This window comes from Entelurus aequoreus, linkage group LG27 (assembly GCF_033978785.1).
Source record: "Entelurus aequoreus isolate RoL-2023_Sb linkage group LG27, RoL_Eaeq_v1.1, whole genome shotgun sequence".
NCBI lineage: Eukaryota > Metazoa > Chordata > Actinopteri > Syngnathiformes > Syngnathidae > Entelurus > Entelurus aequoreus.
In genome coordinates, this window is record NC_084757.1 from 116,639 (window position 1) to 137,500 (window position 20,862).

Consider the following 20,862-nt stretch of genomic DNA (forward strand, 5'->3'; position numbering starts at 1 on the left):
TGTTCCAATAGCAGCAGAAGTGCACTTTTTGGAGAGCTGTATTATTTTCAGTTTTGTGCCCAAGGGACTGATTTTTTTTAACACTATATTATTATTTATATACCTATAGTGATCACAGAGACAGGTTGTTTTTGTGTTACTGTATATATTTGTTTTTCTGAAAAATCCCACATAATATACTTTGGGTAACAACAGTCAATATTTTTTTTATATTTTTTTTTAGGGGGGGTAAGAGTCAATATTTATTTTATTTTAGTTTTTTCTTATAAAATGAAAGTGAGCTTTTGTTAAACCAAATGTGTTTTTTTCCATATACAACAACAACCTATCTGGATTCGATAAGATAATCATAAGGAATCGGTTCGATAAGAGGATTCGATAATGGGCTCGAACTCGATCATTTCTTATCAATCATCATCCCTACCTGTGGCCGGGCCAAGTGATTAAAGTGACACCTGATTCTCATCATTTGGATGGGTGGCCAAATACTTTTGGCATTATAGTGTGGGTCACATCTAAAGTGGGTATGACTGGTTTCACTTGGCTAATTAAATGTTAGTCACATGGTCAGGATAACCGCACCTCGCACTGCCTAGACTTCCGTGGTTAACACAAACGCCACCTTGAGGCCGAGGCGCGCGCGTGACCCGTACTTGTGATGTCGTAGACCACCACGGCCACGGTGGAGTCTCGTATGTAGCTCGGGATCAGGCTCCTGAAGCGCTCTTGTCCCGCCGTGTCCCACAGCTGCAGCCTCACCTGGCGGACAGAAGACGTTACACACGCCAACGTTAGTTAGTCACACACACACACACACACACACACACACACACACACACACACACACACACACACACACACACACACACACACACACACACACACACACACACACACACGCGTCTTACCGTTCGGTCTTCCAGGTACATCGTTTTCGACAGGAAGTCAATCCCGATGGTTGCCTTGTAAGTGGAGGGAGGACATCCGTGAATAAGTCAACAGTGGTGAAGCAAGAAACAGTCCAATAAATTGTAGTGTGCACGTTGAGCAGATCACTTTTTTCAAACAACACTGACAGTAACTGTCAGAATAATTGTATCCAAGTTATCACAAAACTTTGTGTTGCCATGAGTTCCCGGCGAGCAGACAAAAGCTGCCTTTAATCTTACCAAGCAGAAGGCTTGTAAAAAGTCCACTGTGTAGGATGGGAAGCAACATGAAGGTAATCTGTTTTTTTCATGTATTGTAATCAACAGAAAGATACTGTCTTGACCCGAGAACTACAAAGCGAAGAGGAAGCAGGACCCGACTCCCCTCCAGGGACCTTTTCTTTGAACTGTTTTACGACCTTTTCTTTGAACTGTTTTAATCAGAGGCGATGGCGGTTTACGACCCCCGTCCCTTAGAAACAGCTGTTGCCATGTCATCAGGGGAAGTCCAAATAAAAGAGGAGGCGTACAATCTTTCGCCAGAGCGTGATGGAGACTGTGCAAGAGTACAGCCCAGACGTCTCTCCTCAATTGAGCCAAATTTAATTCTGTCTCTGTTTAATTCTTTGCTTCTTGTCTTGTTTGAAAGATGTCATCAGTGTTTGAACCTGACAGTAACCGCTGTGGCAAAATGAACATTTTAGTAATATCCTGTCCAACAACAATTTTAGTTGAAGTATCAGTCCTCGTGTGATTTGTGTTGTATTGCTTCTCTTCACAGCATTGGCCTGTTTTTTTGTTTCAAGATAAGACACTCTTGTAGCCCCCTCCTCATTCCTTCCCAGCAGGCACAAGACATCGAAACAACACTGTTGAATTAGGTCCTGACGTCGAGCAATTCAAACATAACGTTGAAACAACAGGCTTTTTGACGACGTTTAATCAATGTCAGGTTGTGACGTTGATTTGACCATAAAAATTTGGTCATTTTCCAACTATTGATCCTACCAAGCAAAAGGCTTGTAAAACTCCACTGTGTAGGATGGGAAGTGACATGAAGGTGTCGGTTTCTTTGATGTATTGTAAGATTTTGTCTTGACCCGAGATCTACAAAGCGGAGAGGAAGCAGGACCTGACTCCCCTCCAAGCACCTTTTTCTTTGAACTGTTTTGTGACCAAAGGCAGCGGCTGTTTACGACCCCCTTCCTTTAGAAACAGCTGTTGCCATGTAATCAGGGAAAGTCCAAATAAAAGAGGAGGCGTACAATCTTTCGTCGGAGCGTGGTGGGACACTGTGCAAGGGTACAGGTCTACGCGTTTCTCCTCAATTGAGCCAAATTGAATTCTGTCTCTGTTTAATTCCTTGCTTCTTGTCTTGTTTAATAGATGTCATCAGTGTTTGAACCTGACAAATGTCCTTTGTGTTCTTTGATGTTTCCCGCTTACACACATGCTTATGTGTGCTATGGCTATGAGTTTTTTTCTCTCCTTGGCCTCAGTCAGGGGCCCAGGCTTAGACTGAATTTTTTTTTCTCACCCCCCCAGCATTTACCTGTTTCTCACCTAATTTCCCCTCAGGGATTAATAAAGTATTTCTGATTCTGATTCTGAAAGATGAAAACATTTACATATTGTATTGGTTTTAAAAATGAAACATATCAAAATGGCCCCAGCGTGCTTTGATTGTTCAGTGTGCGGCCCTCAGTGGAAGAGGTTTGCCCCCCCCCCCCCCCCCCCCAGCCCCCCGGTCTACAGGAAGTTAGGCAGCGCAGCAGGGTGCCCGCTTGGACATCAGCAGCTTGATCACGCGCTGGTTTCCGTGGCGATGCCAGCAACCGCCGCGGACCAAAGGAGGAAATCTGGCTAAAAAGAAAAGTGGTTTACGGGCTCTGCTCTGACAATAAGTGTGTGTTTGGACAAAGTCACGATCAAGCACTTGGTTATTTTGCCTGTTTGAGGCACACTTAGACAAGAAGCCCTGAGACTGATGTCTTTCTGCACGATGATGAATTAAATACGCTGTGCAGCTGCTATATCAAACGTGCTGGTAGTGACATGACGGCAGCATTGCTTTTCAGCCTCTTTTTGGCCCAGATTGTAAAAATAGAACGGCACACAGACACATTAGAGTAAATTATGGATCATCTTATGAAAGATTAAATAGCACACGCCAGTGGGGAGGCTTCCTTCAGGCACCGTTCCGTGTTAAACCAACATCAACAAAGTTAAGTAAACATTTACTTTCACGTGTGACGTCGTACGATTAGGACGTTTCCGGCTAAATTATGACTCTAAAGCCAGACAAAAAAAGGGTTAACTCCACCATGAAATGACGGGCTGGGCATGCTGGTAAAGAAGGCCAGTAATGTGGTGGGAGTGGAGCTAGACTCTCTGGCGGTGGTGTCAGAGAGGAGAAGTCTAGCAAAGCTCCTAGCCGTTATGGACAACACCGCCCACCCACTACACTCAGACCTGGCGGAGAGAATGAGCACGTTCAGTGGAAGGCTCAGACTCCCAAAATGCAACACGGAACGACACAGGAAGTCCTTCATACCGACAGCCATCAGACTGTATAATGCATTTGTTGCTTTTTGACTGTACTTAAATGTAGAATAGACTGTCTTTATATTATTCACATGTGAACAATGCTGTATAATAGACTATCTACATTATTCACATGTGAATAATGCTGTATAATACTCTATTTATGTTATTCACATGTGAATAATGCTGTATAATAGACTATCTATATTATTCACATGTGAATAATGCTGTATAATAGACTCTGTTATTCACATGTGAATAATGCTGTATAATAGACTGTATTTATATTATTCACACGTGAATAATGCTGTATAATAGACTGTATTTATGTTATTCACATGTGAATAATGCTGTATAATAGACTATTATTCACATGTGAATAATGCTGTATAATAGACTGTATTTATGTTATTCACATGTGAATAATGCTGTATAATAGACTATGTTATTCACATGTGAATAATGCTGTATAATAGACTGTATTTATATTATTCACACGTGAATAATGCTGTATAATAGACTGTATTTATGTTATTCACATGTGAATAATGCTGTATAATAGACTATTATTCACATGTGAATAATGCTGTATAATAGACTGTATTTATGTTATTCACATGTGAATAATGCTGTATAATAGACTGTATTTATATTATTCACATGTGAATAATGCTCTATAATAGACTCTATCTACATTATTCACATGTGAATAATGCTGTATAATAGACTGTATTTATGTTATTCACATGTGAATAATGCTGTGTAATAGACTGTATTTATGTTATTCACATGTGAATAATGCTGTATAATAGACTATTTATAGTCACATGTGAATAATGCAGTATAATAGACTGTTATTCACATGTGAATAATGCTGTATAATAAACTGTATTTATATTATTCACATGTGAATAATGCTCTATAATAGACTATCTATATTATTCACATGTGAATAATGCTGTATAATAGACTGTATTTATGTCATTCACATGTGAATAATGCTGTATAATAGACTATATTTATATTATTCACATGTGAATAATGCTGTACAATAGACTGTATTTATGTTATTCACATGTGAATAATGCTGTATAATAGACTATATTTATATTATTCACATGTGAATAATGCTGTATAATAGACTGTATTTATGTTATTCACATGTGAATAATGCTGTATAATAGACGGTATTTGTTATTCACATGTGAATAATGCTGTATAATAGACTGTATTTATATTATTCACATGTAAAAATACTTAAGTCAGTGTTTCCCATAAACTGCCAAGATACCTGTGGCGGTGGGGGCGTGGCTATGGGCGTGGTCACATGACATCATCGAGTAATTTGCGTAATTTACTACAATAATATGATTTTCTCTAAAAAGGCTCAAAAAATGTGTACTTACTAATTAATAATAACAGTTTTGTTTTAAACGTCCATCCATCCATTTTACAATATAATTACAACACTTTATGTACATATTTATATACAGATTTGAACAATAAGTTATTCACTGAAATATATTTATTAATTGTGGTTCGTACAAAAAATATATCTTATAAAATATAAAAGATAAAATGTCTCTCAAAGCTCTGCCCCTTTAATTAGTGCATACTAAATAATTTAACTTTAGCCTACTACTACAACCATATTATTTACCAGCAACATAAAGTGAAACAGAGGCAGAGGTGTCCTGCCACAGTCAGTAACAAATAAACAGAAAACAGTAGTGGTCAAATACAAATAAGGCAACAAGAGAAGTATCCTACACTTCTCTTTTGTAAAGTAAATCTGAACAGCCTATATGGGCATCTACATCAACTATATGATTTGCCTGAAAAGCTGGACAGGACAAAAATAAATAAAAATAAAAACATTTTATTTTATTTTTTTATTTTATTTGTGGCGGACGTAATTCTTTCGTGGCAGGCCGCCAGAAATAAATGAATGTGTGGGAAACACTGCTTAAGTGTTTATTGTCTATATTGAGTGAACTGTGGTGCTGAATTTCCCCCAGGGATCAATAAAGTACTTTCTATTCTATTCTATGTGTGGTTTGCTTTTTCTTGGCCTTTTTTGTGTCGTCACCAGGTCAAAAAGTTTGGACACCCCTGGTTTAAAAGATAAGCAATCGCATGAAGTACAATGTTTTTCTGTCATATACCTTTAGCAAGAAAAGATAACGTACTTTATTGCCGCATATTATTTCCCTGCTTTCGCGGCCCACTTAAAATGATGCGGCGGGCCAGATATGGCCCCCGGGCCTTCAGTTTTCACACCTGTGCATTACATGCAACAAAGGTATGGAAACATGGCACCTTTAAAAGTACTGAATTGGGTACCCATCCCTCGGTTTCCAAATCTCCCGCCGCTCTCCCTGCGAAGGACTCTGCTACGTGAGAGTCTGAAGGCATGAAAACAGACGCATGAAGTCCTGGCTAATCCTCTCCTCTGCAGGCTCGCTTCCATCTTTTATTCTTGTCGCAGAGCACAGGCGGCAGTGTTTATATTTGAATATAACACTTCTGCCAGACAAGCAGCATGAAGACATGAATAAAAACATGGATGTCATATCTGCCTGTAAAGCACACACTACATTCATGAACAAAAAGTCCCTCCCTGACTTCTTCATCATGTACTACAGGGTATGGCAGATGGTCTGTGCGGACATGATCAAAACAAGCAGATGCTATCTGGTTTGTCCACTTAAAGCTGGGTTATGGTGAGGGATGAAGCGTGTTATCATTTGTCTCCAAAGTCATGCTCCTTCTGGGTGATGGCCGCCGACTTCCTCCTCCATTATTTATCTAGCGCCGTTCTGCAGCCTCGGACTGAGACGGACTGGAGTGCATACTTCCAAGATGGCGCCAAGTAATAACATTCATGAGCTGAACATGTTGGTGTTAGAACTAATTGAATCGGTTGAGAAATGTGGGAATCGTGGAACTTGGTAAAATGTCCTATTGGTTTCAGTGGGAATTTCCTGGTAATTTGGGAATTTCGGGAGAAGCGGGAATTTTCTTGAAGGCGATAAATAGCATGGATGTCCTAAATGAGCTGAATTGGTAAAGAAAGGTGTTAGTAGCGACAATTTATGATTGAATAATATTAATAGTAATACTAATATTAACATTAACCGCGACCTGATCTCGGATAAGCGGCAGAATATGGATGGATGGACAATAATAACTAAAAATAATAATACCAATATTAAATATTAAATTATAATAAAATACAAATAATGATAAAACCATAATATCAATAATAATAATAATTAATACTAATACAAATAACATAAAATTATACTAAAAATACTATTACTAATGATAAAACTATAATAATAATAATAATTAGGGATGTCCGATAATGGCTTTTTGCCGATATCCGATATTCCGATATTGTCCAACTCTTTAATTACCGATACCGATATCAACCGATACCGATATCAACCGATACATACAGTTGTGGAATTAACACATTATTATGTCTAATTTGGACAACCAGGTATGGTGAAGATAAGGTACTTTTAAAAAAAATATATAAAATAAAATAAGATAAATAAATTAAAAACATTTTCTTGAATAAAAAAGAAAGTAAAACAATATAAAAACAGAAACTAGTAATTAATGAAAATTAGTAACATTAACTGTTAAAGGTTAGTACTATTAGTGGAGCAGCAGCACGCACAATCATGTGTGCTTACGGACTGTATCCCTTGCAGACTGTATTGATATATATTGATATATAATGTAGGAACCAGAATATTAATAACAGAAAGAAACAACCCTTTTGTGTTAATGAGTGTAAATGGGGGAGGGAGGTTTTTTGGGTTGGTGCACTAATTGTAAGTGTATCTTGTGTTTTTTATGTTGATTTAATTTTAAAAAATTTTTTAAAAAAAATAAAAAAAATACTGATAATAAAAAAACCGATACCGATAATTTCCGATATTACATTTTAACGCATTTATCCGCCGATAATATCGGCAGGCCGATATTATCGGACATCCCTAATAATAATATTAATAATAATACTAATATTAACATTAACTGCGACCCGATCCCGGATAAGCGGAAGAAGATGGATGGACAATAATAACAAAACAAAACAAAAAAATAATATTAATATTAAATATAATACTATAATAAAAACACTATGTGAGTGTGAATGTTGTCTGTCTTGCTGTGTAGGCCCTGCGATGAGGTGGCGACTTGTCCAGGGTGTACCCCGCCTTCCGCCCGAATGCAGCTGAGATAGGCTCCAGCACCCCCCGCGTCCCCGAACGGGACAAGCGGTAGAAAATGGATGGATGGATAATATTTTTACAGAAATCCAGGAATTTGTGAATTTCCAGGAAAACGGGAATTTGGTTTGGAACTTGGTAAAGTGTTAGTTTGAATGTCCAGGATGAGTGGATTGTGTTGATGTTGGAAAGGTTTGAACAGGTTAAAAAAAACGTAGGAAATGTGAATCTTGGAAAAATGTCACATTCATTTCAATGGGAACCTCCTGGAAATTTGTGAATTTCGGGAACATTGATGATTAATAGCCGGAATGTCCCGAATGGATGAATCGGTTGGTGTTGGAATTGTTTAAATCGGTCAAGAAATGTTGAAGTAGTAACCGTTTTTTAATTGACAAATGGTATTATGGAAGTTTCCACCATTCTTCCAAAAGCGCATTGAGGCCTGGCTCTCAGTCTCCGTTCTAATTCATCCCAAAAGTGTTCTATCGGGTTCAGGTCAGGACTCTGTGCAGGCCAGTCAAGTTCATCCACACCAGACTCTGTCATCCATGTCTTTATGGACCTTGCTTTGTGCACTGGTGCACAGTCATGTTGGAAGAAGAAGGGGCCCGCTCCAAACTGTTCCCACAAGGTTGGGAGCATGGAATTGTCCAAAATGTTTTGGTATCCTGGAGCATTCAAAGTTCCTTTCACTGGAACTGAGGGGCACATTTTGGTTTAGTTACTCGCCTCATTGCATATTGTTTATTATAATAAATAGAGCAAAACAACGTCCTTGCTTCCGTGCCGTTTTCTTCCCCCGCTGTACCGCAACAAGATATTGCATATTTTGTGTTTCGGCCAATAAAAACAAGGTTTTCTTAAACAAAAAGAGCATAGAACATAAAAACAAAAAAATCTAATTAAAACTTTACATTGAAAGATAAATGTAAAAATAATGACTTCATATATGACTTAATTTGAACATTATGACTGATACATTTCCAGGTCCATGGAACAGACCTTGAGTGGAGTCCTAAAGGTAAAGAAATCTTTATATTGTATTGGTTTTGACAATGAAAAACATCAAAATTGCCCCTGCATGCTTTGATTTTTCAGTAGAAAAGTTTGGACACCCTGGTATAGACCAGTGTTTTTCAACCACTGTGCCGCGGCACAATAGTGTGCCGTGAGATACAGTCTAGTGTGCCGTGGGAGATTATCTCATTTCACCTATTTGGGTTAAAAATATTTTTTGCATACAAGTAATTATAATCTGTAAATAATGTGTTGTTGTTGAGTGTCGGTGCTGTCTAGAACCGTGTAATACTCTTCCATATCAGTAGGTGGCAGCAGGTAGCTAATTGCTTTGTGGATGTCGTTGAACACGTTGTGTCGTGATCACAATATGCAGACGTCAGCGGGAGGCAGCGTGTGGGTAATAAGGTATCTAATGCTTAAACCAAAAATAAACAAAAGGCGAGTGCCACTAAGAAAAGGCATTGAAGCTTAGGCATGGCTATGCAAAATGAAACTAAAACTGAACTGGCTGCAAAGTAAACAAACAGAATGCTGGACGACAGCAAAGACTTACAGCGTGTGGAGCAGATGGCGTCCACAAAGTACATCCGAACATGACATGACAATCAACAATGTCCCCACAAAGAAGGAGAGCGTCCGCACGACTTAAATGTTCTTGATTGCCAAAACAAAGCAGGTGTGAGGAATAGCGCTCAAGGAAGACATGAAACTGCAACAGGAAAATACCAACAAAACAGGAAAAAACACCAAGAGCAAGACAAGGACTAAAACACTACACACAGGAAAACAGCAAAACATTCAAAATAAGTCCTGGCGTGAAGTGACAGGTGGTGACAGTACACCTACTTTGAGACAAGAGCTATATTGATCAGTGTTTCCCACACATTCATTTATTTGTGGCGGCCCGCCACGAAAGAATTACGTCCGCCACAAATTAAAAAAATTAAAAATAAAATAAATAAATAAATAAATAAATAAATTTAAAAAATATATGTTTTTTATTTTTTTATTTTATTTTATTTTTTGTCCTGTCCAGCTTCTCAGGCAAATCATATAGTTGATGTAGATGCCCATATCGGCTGTTCAGATTTACTTTACAAAAGAGAAGTGTAGGATACTTCTCTTGTTGCCTTATTTGTATTTGACTTTATTAAATGTATTTATATTAGAAACACAACATGTGTATATAACAAAGGGTGCAAAGTCTGTAGGCAGTAGGAAACACATGGTTAAGTGTAGGGAGTAAAACTGATGGCAGTCTAAAGTTCAAGATTTTTGGAGCTCTTTGTTCAGTGGATCAGATGTTTGATGAAGCTCTGTGTCTATCTACCACCACTACTGTTTTCTGTTTATTTGTTACTGACTGTGGCAGGACACCTCTGCCTCTGTTTCACTTTATGTTGCTGGTAAATAATATGGTTGTAGTAGTAGGCTAAAGTTAAATTATTTAGCATGCACTAATTAAAGGGGCAGAGCTTTATGAGACATTTTAGCTTTTATATTTTATACGATATATTTTTTATAAGAACCACAATTAATAAATATATTTCAGTGAATAACTTATTGTTCAAATCTGTATATAAATATGTACATAAAGTGTTGTAATTATATTGTAAAATGGATGGATGGATGGATGGACGTTTAAAACAAAACTGTTATTATTAATTAGTAAGTATACATTTTTTGAGCCTTTTTAGAGAAAATCATATCATTGTAGTAAATTATGCAAATTACTCGATGAGGTCATGGTGACCACGCCCATAGCCACGCCCCCACCGCCACAGGTATCTTGGCAGTTTATGGGAAACACTGTTGATGCATGCTTGGTTATGCTTTAAAGTCATATCCAACAATTGCGAGAACAACTTTTTACTGTCAATATCGTTTTTTTAATGATGTCTGCTGGTGGTGTGCCTCAGGATTTTTTTCAATGAAAAAAATGTGCCTTGGCTCAAAAAAGGCAATGTGGATAGGACAAGTTGGCTAGTGACGCTGAGCAGATGGAATAAAAAAGCCAAGCAGCACCCACCTGGTAGGTGTTGTCAAAGCTGTCATACATGAAGCGTGTGATCAGCGACGTCTTCCCAACTGCGAGGGGGACAAAAAGATGTTGTTAACCCAGACAATCAGGATGGACTCCCACTGCAGGAGTCTACCCACACACAGTGGGGAAGGGGTTCATATGGCCACATTCCTGGGTGGATTTCGCGTAAAGAGAAAGGGGGCGGGGTGAATCATTGTGCAAAGCAGTCTGCTGGAACTGATGGAAAGCGCCACGCTACATAACATGCGCTGTGATCAAAGCTGGAATTGCCACATTTTAAGATATTCAACTCTCAACTGCCATCTGGCGGCTAAGGTGGATAGTACACCCACCAAGTCCTCACTTTTCATGTGTCAGGTAAAAAGTGACGAATGGGGCCATATGAATTCCCTTCTTACTGTATGAGACCGATATCGGAGCCTTGAGTATTGGCCGATATCGATATTGATCCAATACGACATCAACCTGAATCATATATTCTTGTATTATTTTGTATTGTGGAATGTTAAAAAGGGTTGATCAAGTAAATACAAACTACTAACACAGGGGTCTTTAATAAGGACCCCCAAACTGATGAACTGGAGCAGGAACCCCCTCATATATATCCCATACAATAGTCTTTTAAATGTTATTAAACATTAAAATTAAAATTATTAACATAATAGTGTGAGAGCCCAGTCCATAGTGGATCTAACATAATAGTGTGAGAGTCCAGTCCATAGTGGATCTAACATAATAGTGTGAGAGTCCAGTCCATAGTGGATTTAACATAATAGTGTGAGAGTCCAGTCCATAGTGGATCTAACATAATAGTGTGAGAGTCCAGTCCCTAGTGGATCTAACATAATAGTGAGAGTCCAGTCCATAGTGGATCTAACATAATAGTGAGAGTCCAGTCCATACTGGATCTAACATAATAGTATGAGAGTCCAGTCCATAGTGGATCTAACATAATAGTGTGAGAGTCCAGTCCATAGTGGATCTAACATAATAGTGAGAGTCCAGTCCATAGTGGATCTAACATAATAGTGAGAGTCCAGTCCATAGTGGATCTAACATAATAGTGAGAGTCCAGTCCATAGTGGATCCAACATAATAGTGAGAGTCCAGTCCATAGTGGATCTAACATAATAGTGAGAGTCCAGTCCATAGTGGATCTAACATAATAGTGAGAGTCCAGTCCATAGTGGATCTAACATAATAGTGAGAGTCCAGTCCATAGTAGATCTAACATAATAGTGAGAGTCCAGTCCATAGTGGATCCAACATAATAGTGAGAGTCCAGTCCATAGTAGATCTAACATAATAGTGAGAGTCCAGTCCATAGTGGATCCAACATAATAGTGAGAGTCCAGTCCATAGTGGATCTAACATAATAGTGAGAGTCCAGTCCATAGTGGATCCAACATAATAGTGAGAGTCCAGTCCATAGTGGATCTAACATAATAGTGAGAGTCCAGTCCATAGTGGATCTAACATAATAGTGAGAGTCCAGTCCATGGTGGATCTAACATAATAGTGAGAGTCCAGTCCATAGTGGATCTAACATAATAGTGAGAGTCCAGTCCATAGTAGATCGAACATAATAGTGAGAGTCCAGTCCATAGTGGGGCCAGCAGGAGACCATCCCGAGCGGAGACAGGTCAGCATTATTGTGCGATACTAAAATATTCAAATAATACACTATAGCGCCGCGAATAGCAGTTTATGCCACTAATCGCTAAGAAGCAATTAGAGCGCTAATCGCTAGCTACCTTAAATCCTAACATGACTATAACAACATCATCAGACTTGATTACTTTGATATTGGTGAGCATACCAAACCACCAACATTTTTAGTATGTATTTTGGAACTCCTGTATTGTGCACTTTCTTAAAAAAAAAACTTTCATAATGTATGCGATCAAAGGCTTTTGAAAAGTGTGTTATTATGGTTGTTGTACTAACTTAATTTCCTTTAACCTCTTAAGGCCCAAGCTGTTTGTTTACATGCTTTTTTACATTTCTCTTTGCTATTTGGGCTTATTGGACCCTAATTAGAATAAAAACTAAGAATCATCTTTTGATATGATGTACTTAGTCCATAAGTGCACAAACGTGTACTTCATGTTTAGTGACATGCTAATTATAATTTTTACACTTTTTTTTCTCCAAATTCCATTGTATGTTATACTCTTCTGACACCACCAGATGGCAGTATAAGTGTCCACATAAGCAGCCATAAGACCCCAATTAAGTAGTATACACCATTTTGGAAATAAGAGCTAAAAGATGCAGTCCACGCATGTGGCCACTAAGCATTTTTAAAGCAAAAATTCACATATCTGAACAATATTAGTATTAAAAGTTTTCATTTTGAAGCTGCAAGGAACTGTGAGTCATTTATAAACTACTCTACAGTGTATTGAATCAATGTTAATGTGTATGTGAAGACATTTCAATTTGTGGAACATTTACAGGGTGAATATATAAAAAATATAGATTAAAATAAATCAAATCAACCAAAAATGTTCTACTGCATTAAATTGTTTATTATTAACAGTCTGGAATGGACTTATGCTGTCTTTAAGTTAAAGTGGAGTGGTAATAGTTTTTTTGGGGGCAACAACTAGTGATTATAATATTTCATGACGTTAAGCTCTTGACCCAGAACATTGAATGATGTGGACACTTTATTTTATTTTTTTCAATCCAAACTTTGTGTTGGTTGCATTTTTGCACCATGACTAAGGATGTCATATAAGTAAATGCTGCGCAGTAGAACGTTCAGAGCATAATAACCTGAGATACTGGCATTGTCCACTTGATGGCGACAAACGTCTTTTAAGATGAATGCCATCTCCCTGCAGGCAAGATTACCTATTAAACTCATGACTAGGGATGATGTTTGATAAGAAATTATCGAGTTCGAGCCCATTATCGAATCCTCTTATCGAACCGATCCCTTATCGATTCTCTTATCGAATCCAGATAGGTTGTTGTATATGGAAAAAAACAATATTTGGTTTAACAAAAGCTCACTTATTTTATAAGAAAAATAAAATAAAATACATAGATAAATATTGACTGTTACCCCCTAAAAAAAAAAAAAAAAATATTGACTGTTGTTACCCAAAGTATATTAAGTGGGATTTTTCAGAAAAACAAATATATACAGTAACACAAAAACAACCTGTCTCTGAGATCACTATAGGTGTATAAAGAATATATTGTTAAATAAAATCAGTCCCTTGGGCACAAAACTGAAAATAATACAGCTCTCCAAAAAGTGCACTTCTGCTGCTATTGGAACATACTAACTACAAACACAGGCAGACAGCTAACAAACAATCCAAGACGTCTAATAAAGTTCCAAAGCAGATTAATCCATTCAGGCTCTTTATTGTTGTTGATCTTGCTTTGTCTTTTCCTGTCTTTAGTTTTGTCTTGCACTGGACTGTTATTTTTTTAAACTGAAATACACACAATGACAAATGTATAAGCTATGTGATTAAATTAACATACTGAAATGTAATACACAATATGTAAATATTAGCTTCACACAAATATACAGTACTATCATCAAACAAATACTTCTGAGTGTTGAAACTATTTCGATGGTGGAAATACACGACTGGCAGCCATTTTAAGTCTTCAAAACATCCATTGAAACAGTGCACAAAAATTGTTTTTCAATAAACATCTTACCATCAAATGTAACCACTTTCCACCTTAATATTGAGTTACATAAACAAGTTAAACAGTTTACTTACAGACTTATCTTTTCCAAGGCTTGTAAGAGCTAACATAACTTGTCTACTTCTCAATTGTCTCATGAACTGAACAGACGTCGTCAACCCGGAAGTGCCCAAACTAATGACGCATAGTATTTTCATATCGCCACAAGGTGTCAGTAAGAGTCTACAATCAAATGGGCAAAACATTGCCATCCCACAGGGCATTTCCTGTGGGAAGGGATTCGAATAAAGAACCAACTCTTTTTCTTTACTATAGTGGCCTCGATAACGGGAACCGGTTCTCAAAAAGGGATTCGAGTCCATGGAATCGGTTCTTTTCTTATCGAACAACCGGGAGAACCGGTTTCGAACATCATCCCTACTCATGACGTGTTGTGGGCCAAATTGAAGACACTGGCGGACCGCACTTGGCCCGCCGGCTGTAGTTTGGACATCCCTATGAGGTTTACTTTAGTAAATGACTCGACTAAAATAGAAGAAAACACCCACCTTGTGTGTTTATTCTTTGCACAAATAAACACGCCGCAGGACTGCTTGTGCATGCAGGCCCATATATAAACGGACATTTTTACTCACGTCTGCAGCTGCCGAGGGAGCTCGTTAGCGTGTGTGAGGTGGACATTGTTGTCCAAGTGGCCACCAGGAAATATCAGTGAGGGGAAAAGACAAGTCCTGACTAACGACTGAAGTGAAAATAGAGGTGCTGGCTGAAGATCCAGGAATCATTCATATCATTGCTACTTGCCATAAGTGATAAACGGCTGGAGAATGATCCCAACTATCTATTCCATCATTTCTGGAATCAATGGCCGCAATGGCTCTTTTTTCATGAGTAAACGCAGCGTTCATCTAAAACAGGGGTCACCAACGCGGTGCCCGCGGGCACCAGGTAGCCCGTAAGGACCAGATGAGTAGCCCGCTGGCCTGTTCTAAAAATAGCTCAAATAGCAGCACTTACCAGTGAGCTGCCTCTATTTTTTAAATTGTATTTATTTACTAGCAAGCTGGTCTCGCTTTGCTCGACATTTTTAATTCTAAGAGAGACAAAACTCAAATAGAATTTGAAAATCCAAGAAAATATTTAAAGACTTGGTCTTCACTTGTTTAAATACATTTATTAATTTTTTTACTTTGCTTCTTATAACTTTCAGAAATACAATTTTAGAGAAAAAATACAACCTTAAAAATGATTTTAGGATTTTTAAACACATATACCTTTTTACCTTTTAAATTCCTTCCTCTTCTTTCCTGACAATTTAAATCAATGTTCAAGTATTTTATTTTATTTTTATTGTAAAGAATAATAAATACATTTTAATTTAATTCTTCATTTTAGCTTCTGTTTTTTCGACGAAGAATATTTGTGAAATATTTATTCAAACTTATTATGATTAAAATTTAAAAAAAATATTCTGGCAAATCTAGAAAATCTGTAGAATCAAATTTAAATCTTATTTCAAAGTCTTTTGAATTTCTTTTAAAATTTTTGGTCTGTAAAATCTAGAAGAAATAATGATTTGTCTTTGTTAGAAATATAACTTCATCCAATTTGTTATATATTCTAACAAAGTGTAGATTGGATTTTAACCTATTTAAAACATGTCATCAAAATTCTAAAATTAATCTTAATCAGGAAAAATGACTAATGATAAATAATTGTTTTAATTTTTTCAAAAAGATTCGAATTAGCTAGTTTTTCTCTTCTTTTTTTCGGTTGAATTTTGAATTTTAAAGAGTCGAAATTGAAGATAAACTATGTTTCAAAATTTAATTTTCATTTTTTTCGTGTTTTCTCCTCTTTTAAACCGTTCAATTAAGTGTCGGTATCATTAATTATCAATAATAACATAGAGTTAAAGGTAAATTGAGCAAATTGGCTATTTCTGGCAATTTATTTAAGTGTGTATCAAACTGGTAGCCCTTCGCATTAATCAGTACCCAAGAAGTAGCTCTTGGTTTCAAAAAGGTTGGTGACCCCTGATCTAAAAGATGCTATCTTACGTTTTCAAAGCTTAAAGCGAGCCTAACTTGCAGACTGTTATCAGACTTTAATTAACAGCTGCTAATGAGCTCCAAGGAGTCGTCACCGGTAGACTAATTACTTGGCTTTCATATCCGCGAGGCAGAATCTGATAACGATTATGCTAATGATGCCCGGCTAATTGTATCAATGCATCATCTAGTTGCTCTACTTTAGATAAACACACACGCCAATCCAGCATGATTGGATTTAAAACAACACAGCGTCTGCCAGTGATGGATAAGACGACAAGTCTAAGGATGGGTAATATCGTCAAGGCATGTATCAGACAGGAAGGATGGGCTTGTTTATTGCACACATTGCACTGCACACCACTATACTTCTTTCACTTTTCTATCTGATGGCGACATAACATTTACATCAGGGGTGTCCGATATTGATGTTGAAAAAAATTGCATGCAAATTGTCCATCAATACGCATGCAAGCACGTACACTATAATGCCAAAAGTATTTGGCCACCTGCCTTGACTCACATATGAACTTGAAGTGCCATCCCATTCCTAACCCATAGGGTTCAATATGACCTTTTGCAGCTATTACAGCTTCAACTCTTCTGGGAAGGCTGTCCACAAGGTTGCGGAGTGTGTTTATAGGAATTTCCCACCATTCTTTCAAAAGCGCATTGGTGAGGTCACACACTGATGCCTGGCTCTCAGTCTCCCTTCTAATTCATCCCAAAGGTGTTCTATCGGGTTCAGGTCAGGACTCTGTGCAGGCCAGTCAAGTTCATCCACCCCAGACTTTGTCATTCATGTCTTTATGGGCCTTGCTTTGTGCACAGTCATGTTGGAAGAGGAAGGGGCCCGCTCCAAACTGTCCCCACAAGGTTGGGAGCATGGAATTGTCCAAAATGTTTTGGTATCCTGGAGCATTCAAAGTTCTTTTCACTGGAACTAACTCCTGGAAAACAACCCCACACCATAATTCCTCCTCCACCAAATTTCACACTCGGCACAATGCAGTCCGAAATGTAGCGTTCTCCTGGCAACCTCCAAACCCAGACTGGTCCATCAGATTGCCAGATGGAAAAGCGTGATTCATCACACCAGAGAAGGCGTCGCCACTGCTCTAGAGTCAAGTGGCGACATGCTTTACACCACTGCATCCCACGGTGGTGATGTATGGCTTAGATGCAGCTGCTCGGCCATGGAAACCCATTCCATGAAGCTCTCTGCGTACTGTACGTGGGCTAATTGGAAGGTCACATGAAGTTTGGAGCTCTGTAGCAACTGACTGTGCAGAAAGTCTTTGCACTATGCTGACCTCTCTGTCAGTTTACCTGGCCTACCACTTGGTGGCTGAGTTGCTGTTGTTCCCAAACTCTTCATTTTTCTTATAATAAAGTTGACTTTGGAATATTCAGGAGCGAGGAAATTTCACGACTGGATTTATCGCACAGTTGGCATCCTATGACAGTTCCACGCTGGAAATCACTGAAAGCGGCCCATTCTTTCACAAATGTTTGTAAAAACAGTCTCCATGCCTAAGTGCTGGATTTTATACACCTGTGATTAGGACACCTGATTCTCATCATTTGGATGGGTGGCCAAATACTTTTGGCAATATAGTGTATATTTGAGTGAAGTCATTTACAAAAAGGTAAACATAGTAGGTTGAAGGTTACTATGACGTAGCAACTACACAACAAATAAGCACAAAATAGCGCACAAGCTGGACAAACCTAATAAGTGTTCTTGATTGAACAATAATGCAGTCAAAAACGACACATTTGTCAATTATTACACAAACGTGTCTGCATCATTCCACTCATTCAGTCAACTTAAAAGGGGTACTGCACTTTTTTTTTTTTAGAAGTTTGCCTATCATTCAGTTATTATGAAAGACATGACGGATGGATTTTTAAAATGCATTCTAAATCTGTGGATGGTTTTAATAAAGGCTTCTTTTTAAAAACACCTTTTGTTAGATATATGTGTGCTAGTTCTAGCTATTAGGCTGTTTTAGTTTTTATTTTATTTTACTATTTATTTTACTCGTTGGGGGCAGCTATTTGTGGTTCTAGCGTTTTTATTTAAATGCACTGTAGCACTTTGAGATTGTTTGTTCCATGTAAAGTGCTTTTACAAATAAAATATATTATTATTATTATTATTAGGGATGTCCGATAATGGCTTTTTGCCGATATCCGATATTAAATATTGTGTCGCCCTATTTATTGATTTGTCAAAAGCATTTGACACAGTAGACCACAGTCTGTTAATTCAAGCCCTTCATCACGTTGGATTATCTAAAAATGCAGCTGCTTGGTTCACAGACTATCTCTCCAGCAGAACACAATGTGTACAGGTGGCTGGGACCACCTCTTCATTACTGGACATTACCAAAGGCGTTCCACAAGGCTCAGTGCTGGGGCCCATTTTATTTTCTATCTACATAAATAATCTTTGTAATAATTTGTCAAATGCAATGTACCATTTTTATGCAGACGACACCATTATTTATTGCTGTTCAACCTCCATCACTCAGGCTTTTGAGTTTTTACAAGCTGCTTTTGATGTCATCCAGGCTCGCTTATTTGATCTTAAATTGGTTTTAAATACAGATAAAAGCAAGGTAATGGTTTTCTCTCATTCAAGGGTGCTACTGGAAAATATTCCAAATATTGTAACATCAAATGGAAACCCTATAGAGCAGGTCTTAAATTACAAGTACTTGGGTTTTACTCTTGATCAGGAGCTTTCATTTAAAGCCCATATTAACAACTTGGTCTCTAAGCTTAGGGTAAAGCTTGGTTTCTTTTTTAGAAATAAAAACTGCTTCTCTCTTAAAGTCAGAAAGAAATTGGTGACAGCAACTATCTTGCCTGTAATTGATTATGGAGACGTGCTTTATTTTAGTGCTTCATCTAAATGCCTCCAGTCCTTGGACACTGTTTTTCATTCAGCACTAAGATTTGTTACTGGCTGTCGTAGTCTCACCCACCATTGTCAACTGTATATGAAGTCAGACTTATCTTCATTGAGTGCACGCAGATACACACATTGGCTGACTTTAATTTATAAGGCTCTTTTAGGTTTAATACCTCCATACTTGTGTACTCTGTTACAAAGAAAAAGCAGCTCTTACGCATTACGTTCTAACAATTTGTATGTTTTAACTGTTCCCCATGTACGGACTGAATTTGGCAAAAGAGCTTTTGGCATTGCTGCCCCTATGGCATGGAATGAATTGCAGACGAAACTGAAACTTACAGAACTACTTCCATTTGGAGCCTTCCGTTCTGTCCTGAGGGACAAACAGCGAGAGACGTTTGCACAGTGCCTGTGTTTTTAAAGATGTAAATCTCTGTTTTACACTTCTCTTATGTATTTTAAAATGCATGTCTTAATGTATTTATTTTGAAACTGCACTGTGACATGTGCTGTTGACCTCTTGGCCAGGTCACCCTTGTGAAAGAGATCTTGATCTCAATGGGTTTTCTTATCTGGTTAAATAAAGGTTCTAATTGTCCAACTCTTAATTACCAATATCAACCAATACCGATATATACAGTCGAGGAATTAACACATTATTATGCCTAATTTGGACAACCAGGTATGGTGAAGATAAGGTCCTTTTAAAAAAATAAAAATAAAATAAGAAATAAATTAAAAACATTTTCTTGAATAAAAAAGAAAGTAAAACAATATAAAAACGGTTACATAGAAACTAGTAATGAATGAAAATTAGTAAAATTAACTGTTAAAGGTTAGTATTATTAGTGGACCAGCAGCACGCACAATCATGTGTGCTTACGGACTGTATCCCTTGCAGACTGTATTGATATATATTGATATATAATGTAGGAAGCAGAATATTAATAACAGAAAGAAACAACCCTTTTGTGTGAATGAGTGGGGGAGGGAGGTTTTTTGGGTTGGTGCACTAATTGTAAGTAGGCCGATAAATGCTTTAAAATGTAATACCGGAAATTATCGTAATCGTTTTTTTTATTATCAGTATCTTTTTTATTATCATTTTTTAATTTTTAAATCCACATAAAAAACACAAGATACACTTACAATTAGTGCACCAACCCAAAAAACCTCCCTCCCACATTTACACTCATTCACACAAAAGGGTTGTTTCTTTCTGTTATTAATATTCTGCTTCCTACATTATATATCAATATATATCAATACAGTCTGCAAGGGATACAGTCCGTAAGCACACATGATTGTGCGTGCTGCTGGTCCACTAATAGTACTAACCTTTAACAGTTCATTTTACTCATTTTCATTAATTACTAGTTTCTATGTAACTGTTTTTATATTGTTTTACTTTCTTTTTTTAATTCAA

The 20,862-nt window shown here is 37.5% G+C and overlaps 1 protein-coding gene across 6 annotated transcripts in view; it reads right to left on the reverse strand.

The window, feature by feature from the left end:
* LOC133644597 (ras-related protein Rab-6B-like) overlaps positions 1-20,862 on the reverse strand; it is a 52,792-nt gene that overhangs the window by 30,976 nt on the left and 954 nt on the right. For all 6 annotated transcript variants that reach the window (XR_009824795.1, XR_009824796.1, XR_009824798.1 and 3 more), the window contains exons 2-4: positions 10,770-10,828; positions 909-962; positions 654-759 (exon numbers count right to left, since the gene is read on the reverse strand). Coding sequence is in view for 1 of the 6 variants with exons in the window: in XM_062039221.1 (XP_061895205.1) it covers positions 654-759; positions 909-962; positions 10,770-10,828 (219 nt within the window). In the remaining 5 variants the exon portion in view is untranslated. The remainder of the gene's footprint in view (positions 1-653; positions 760-908; positions 963-10,769; positions 10,829-20,862) is intronic.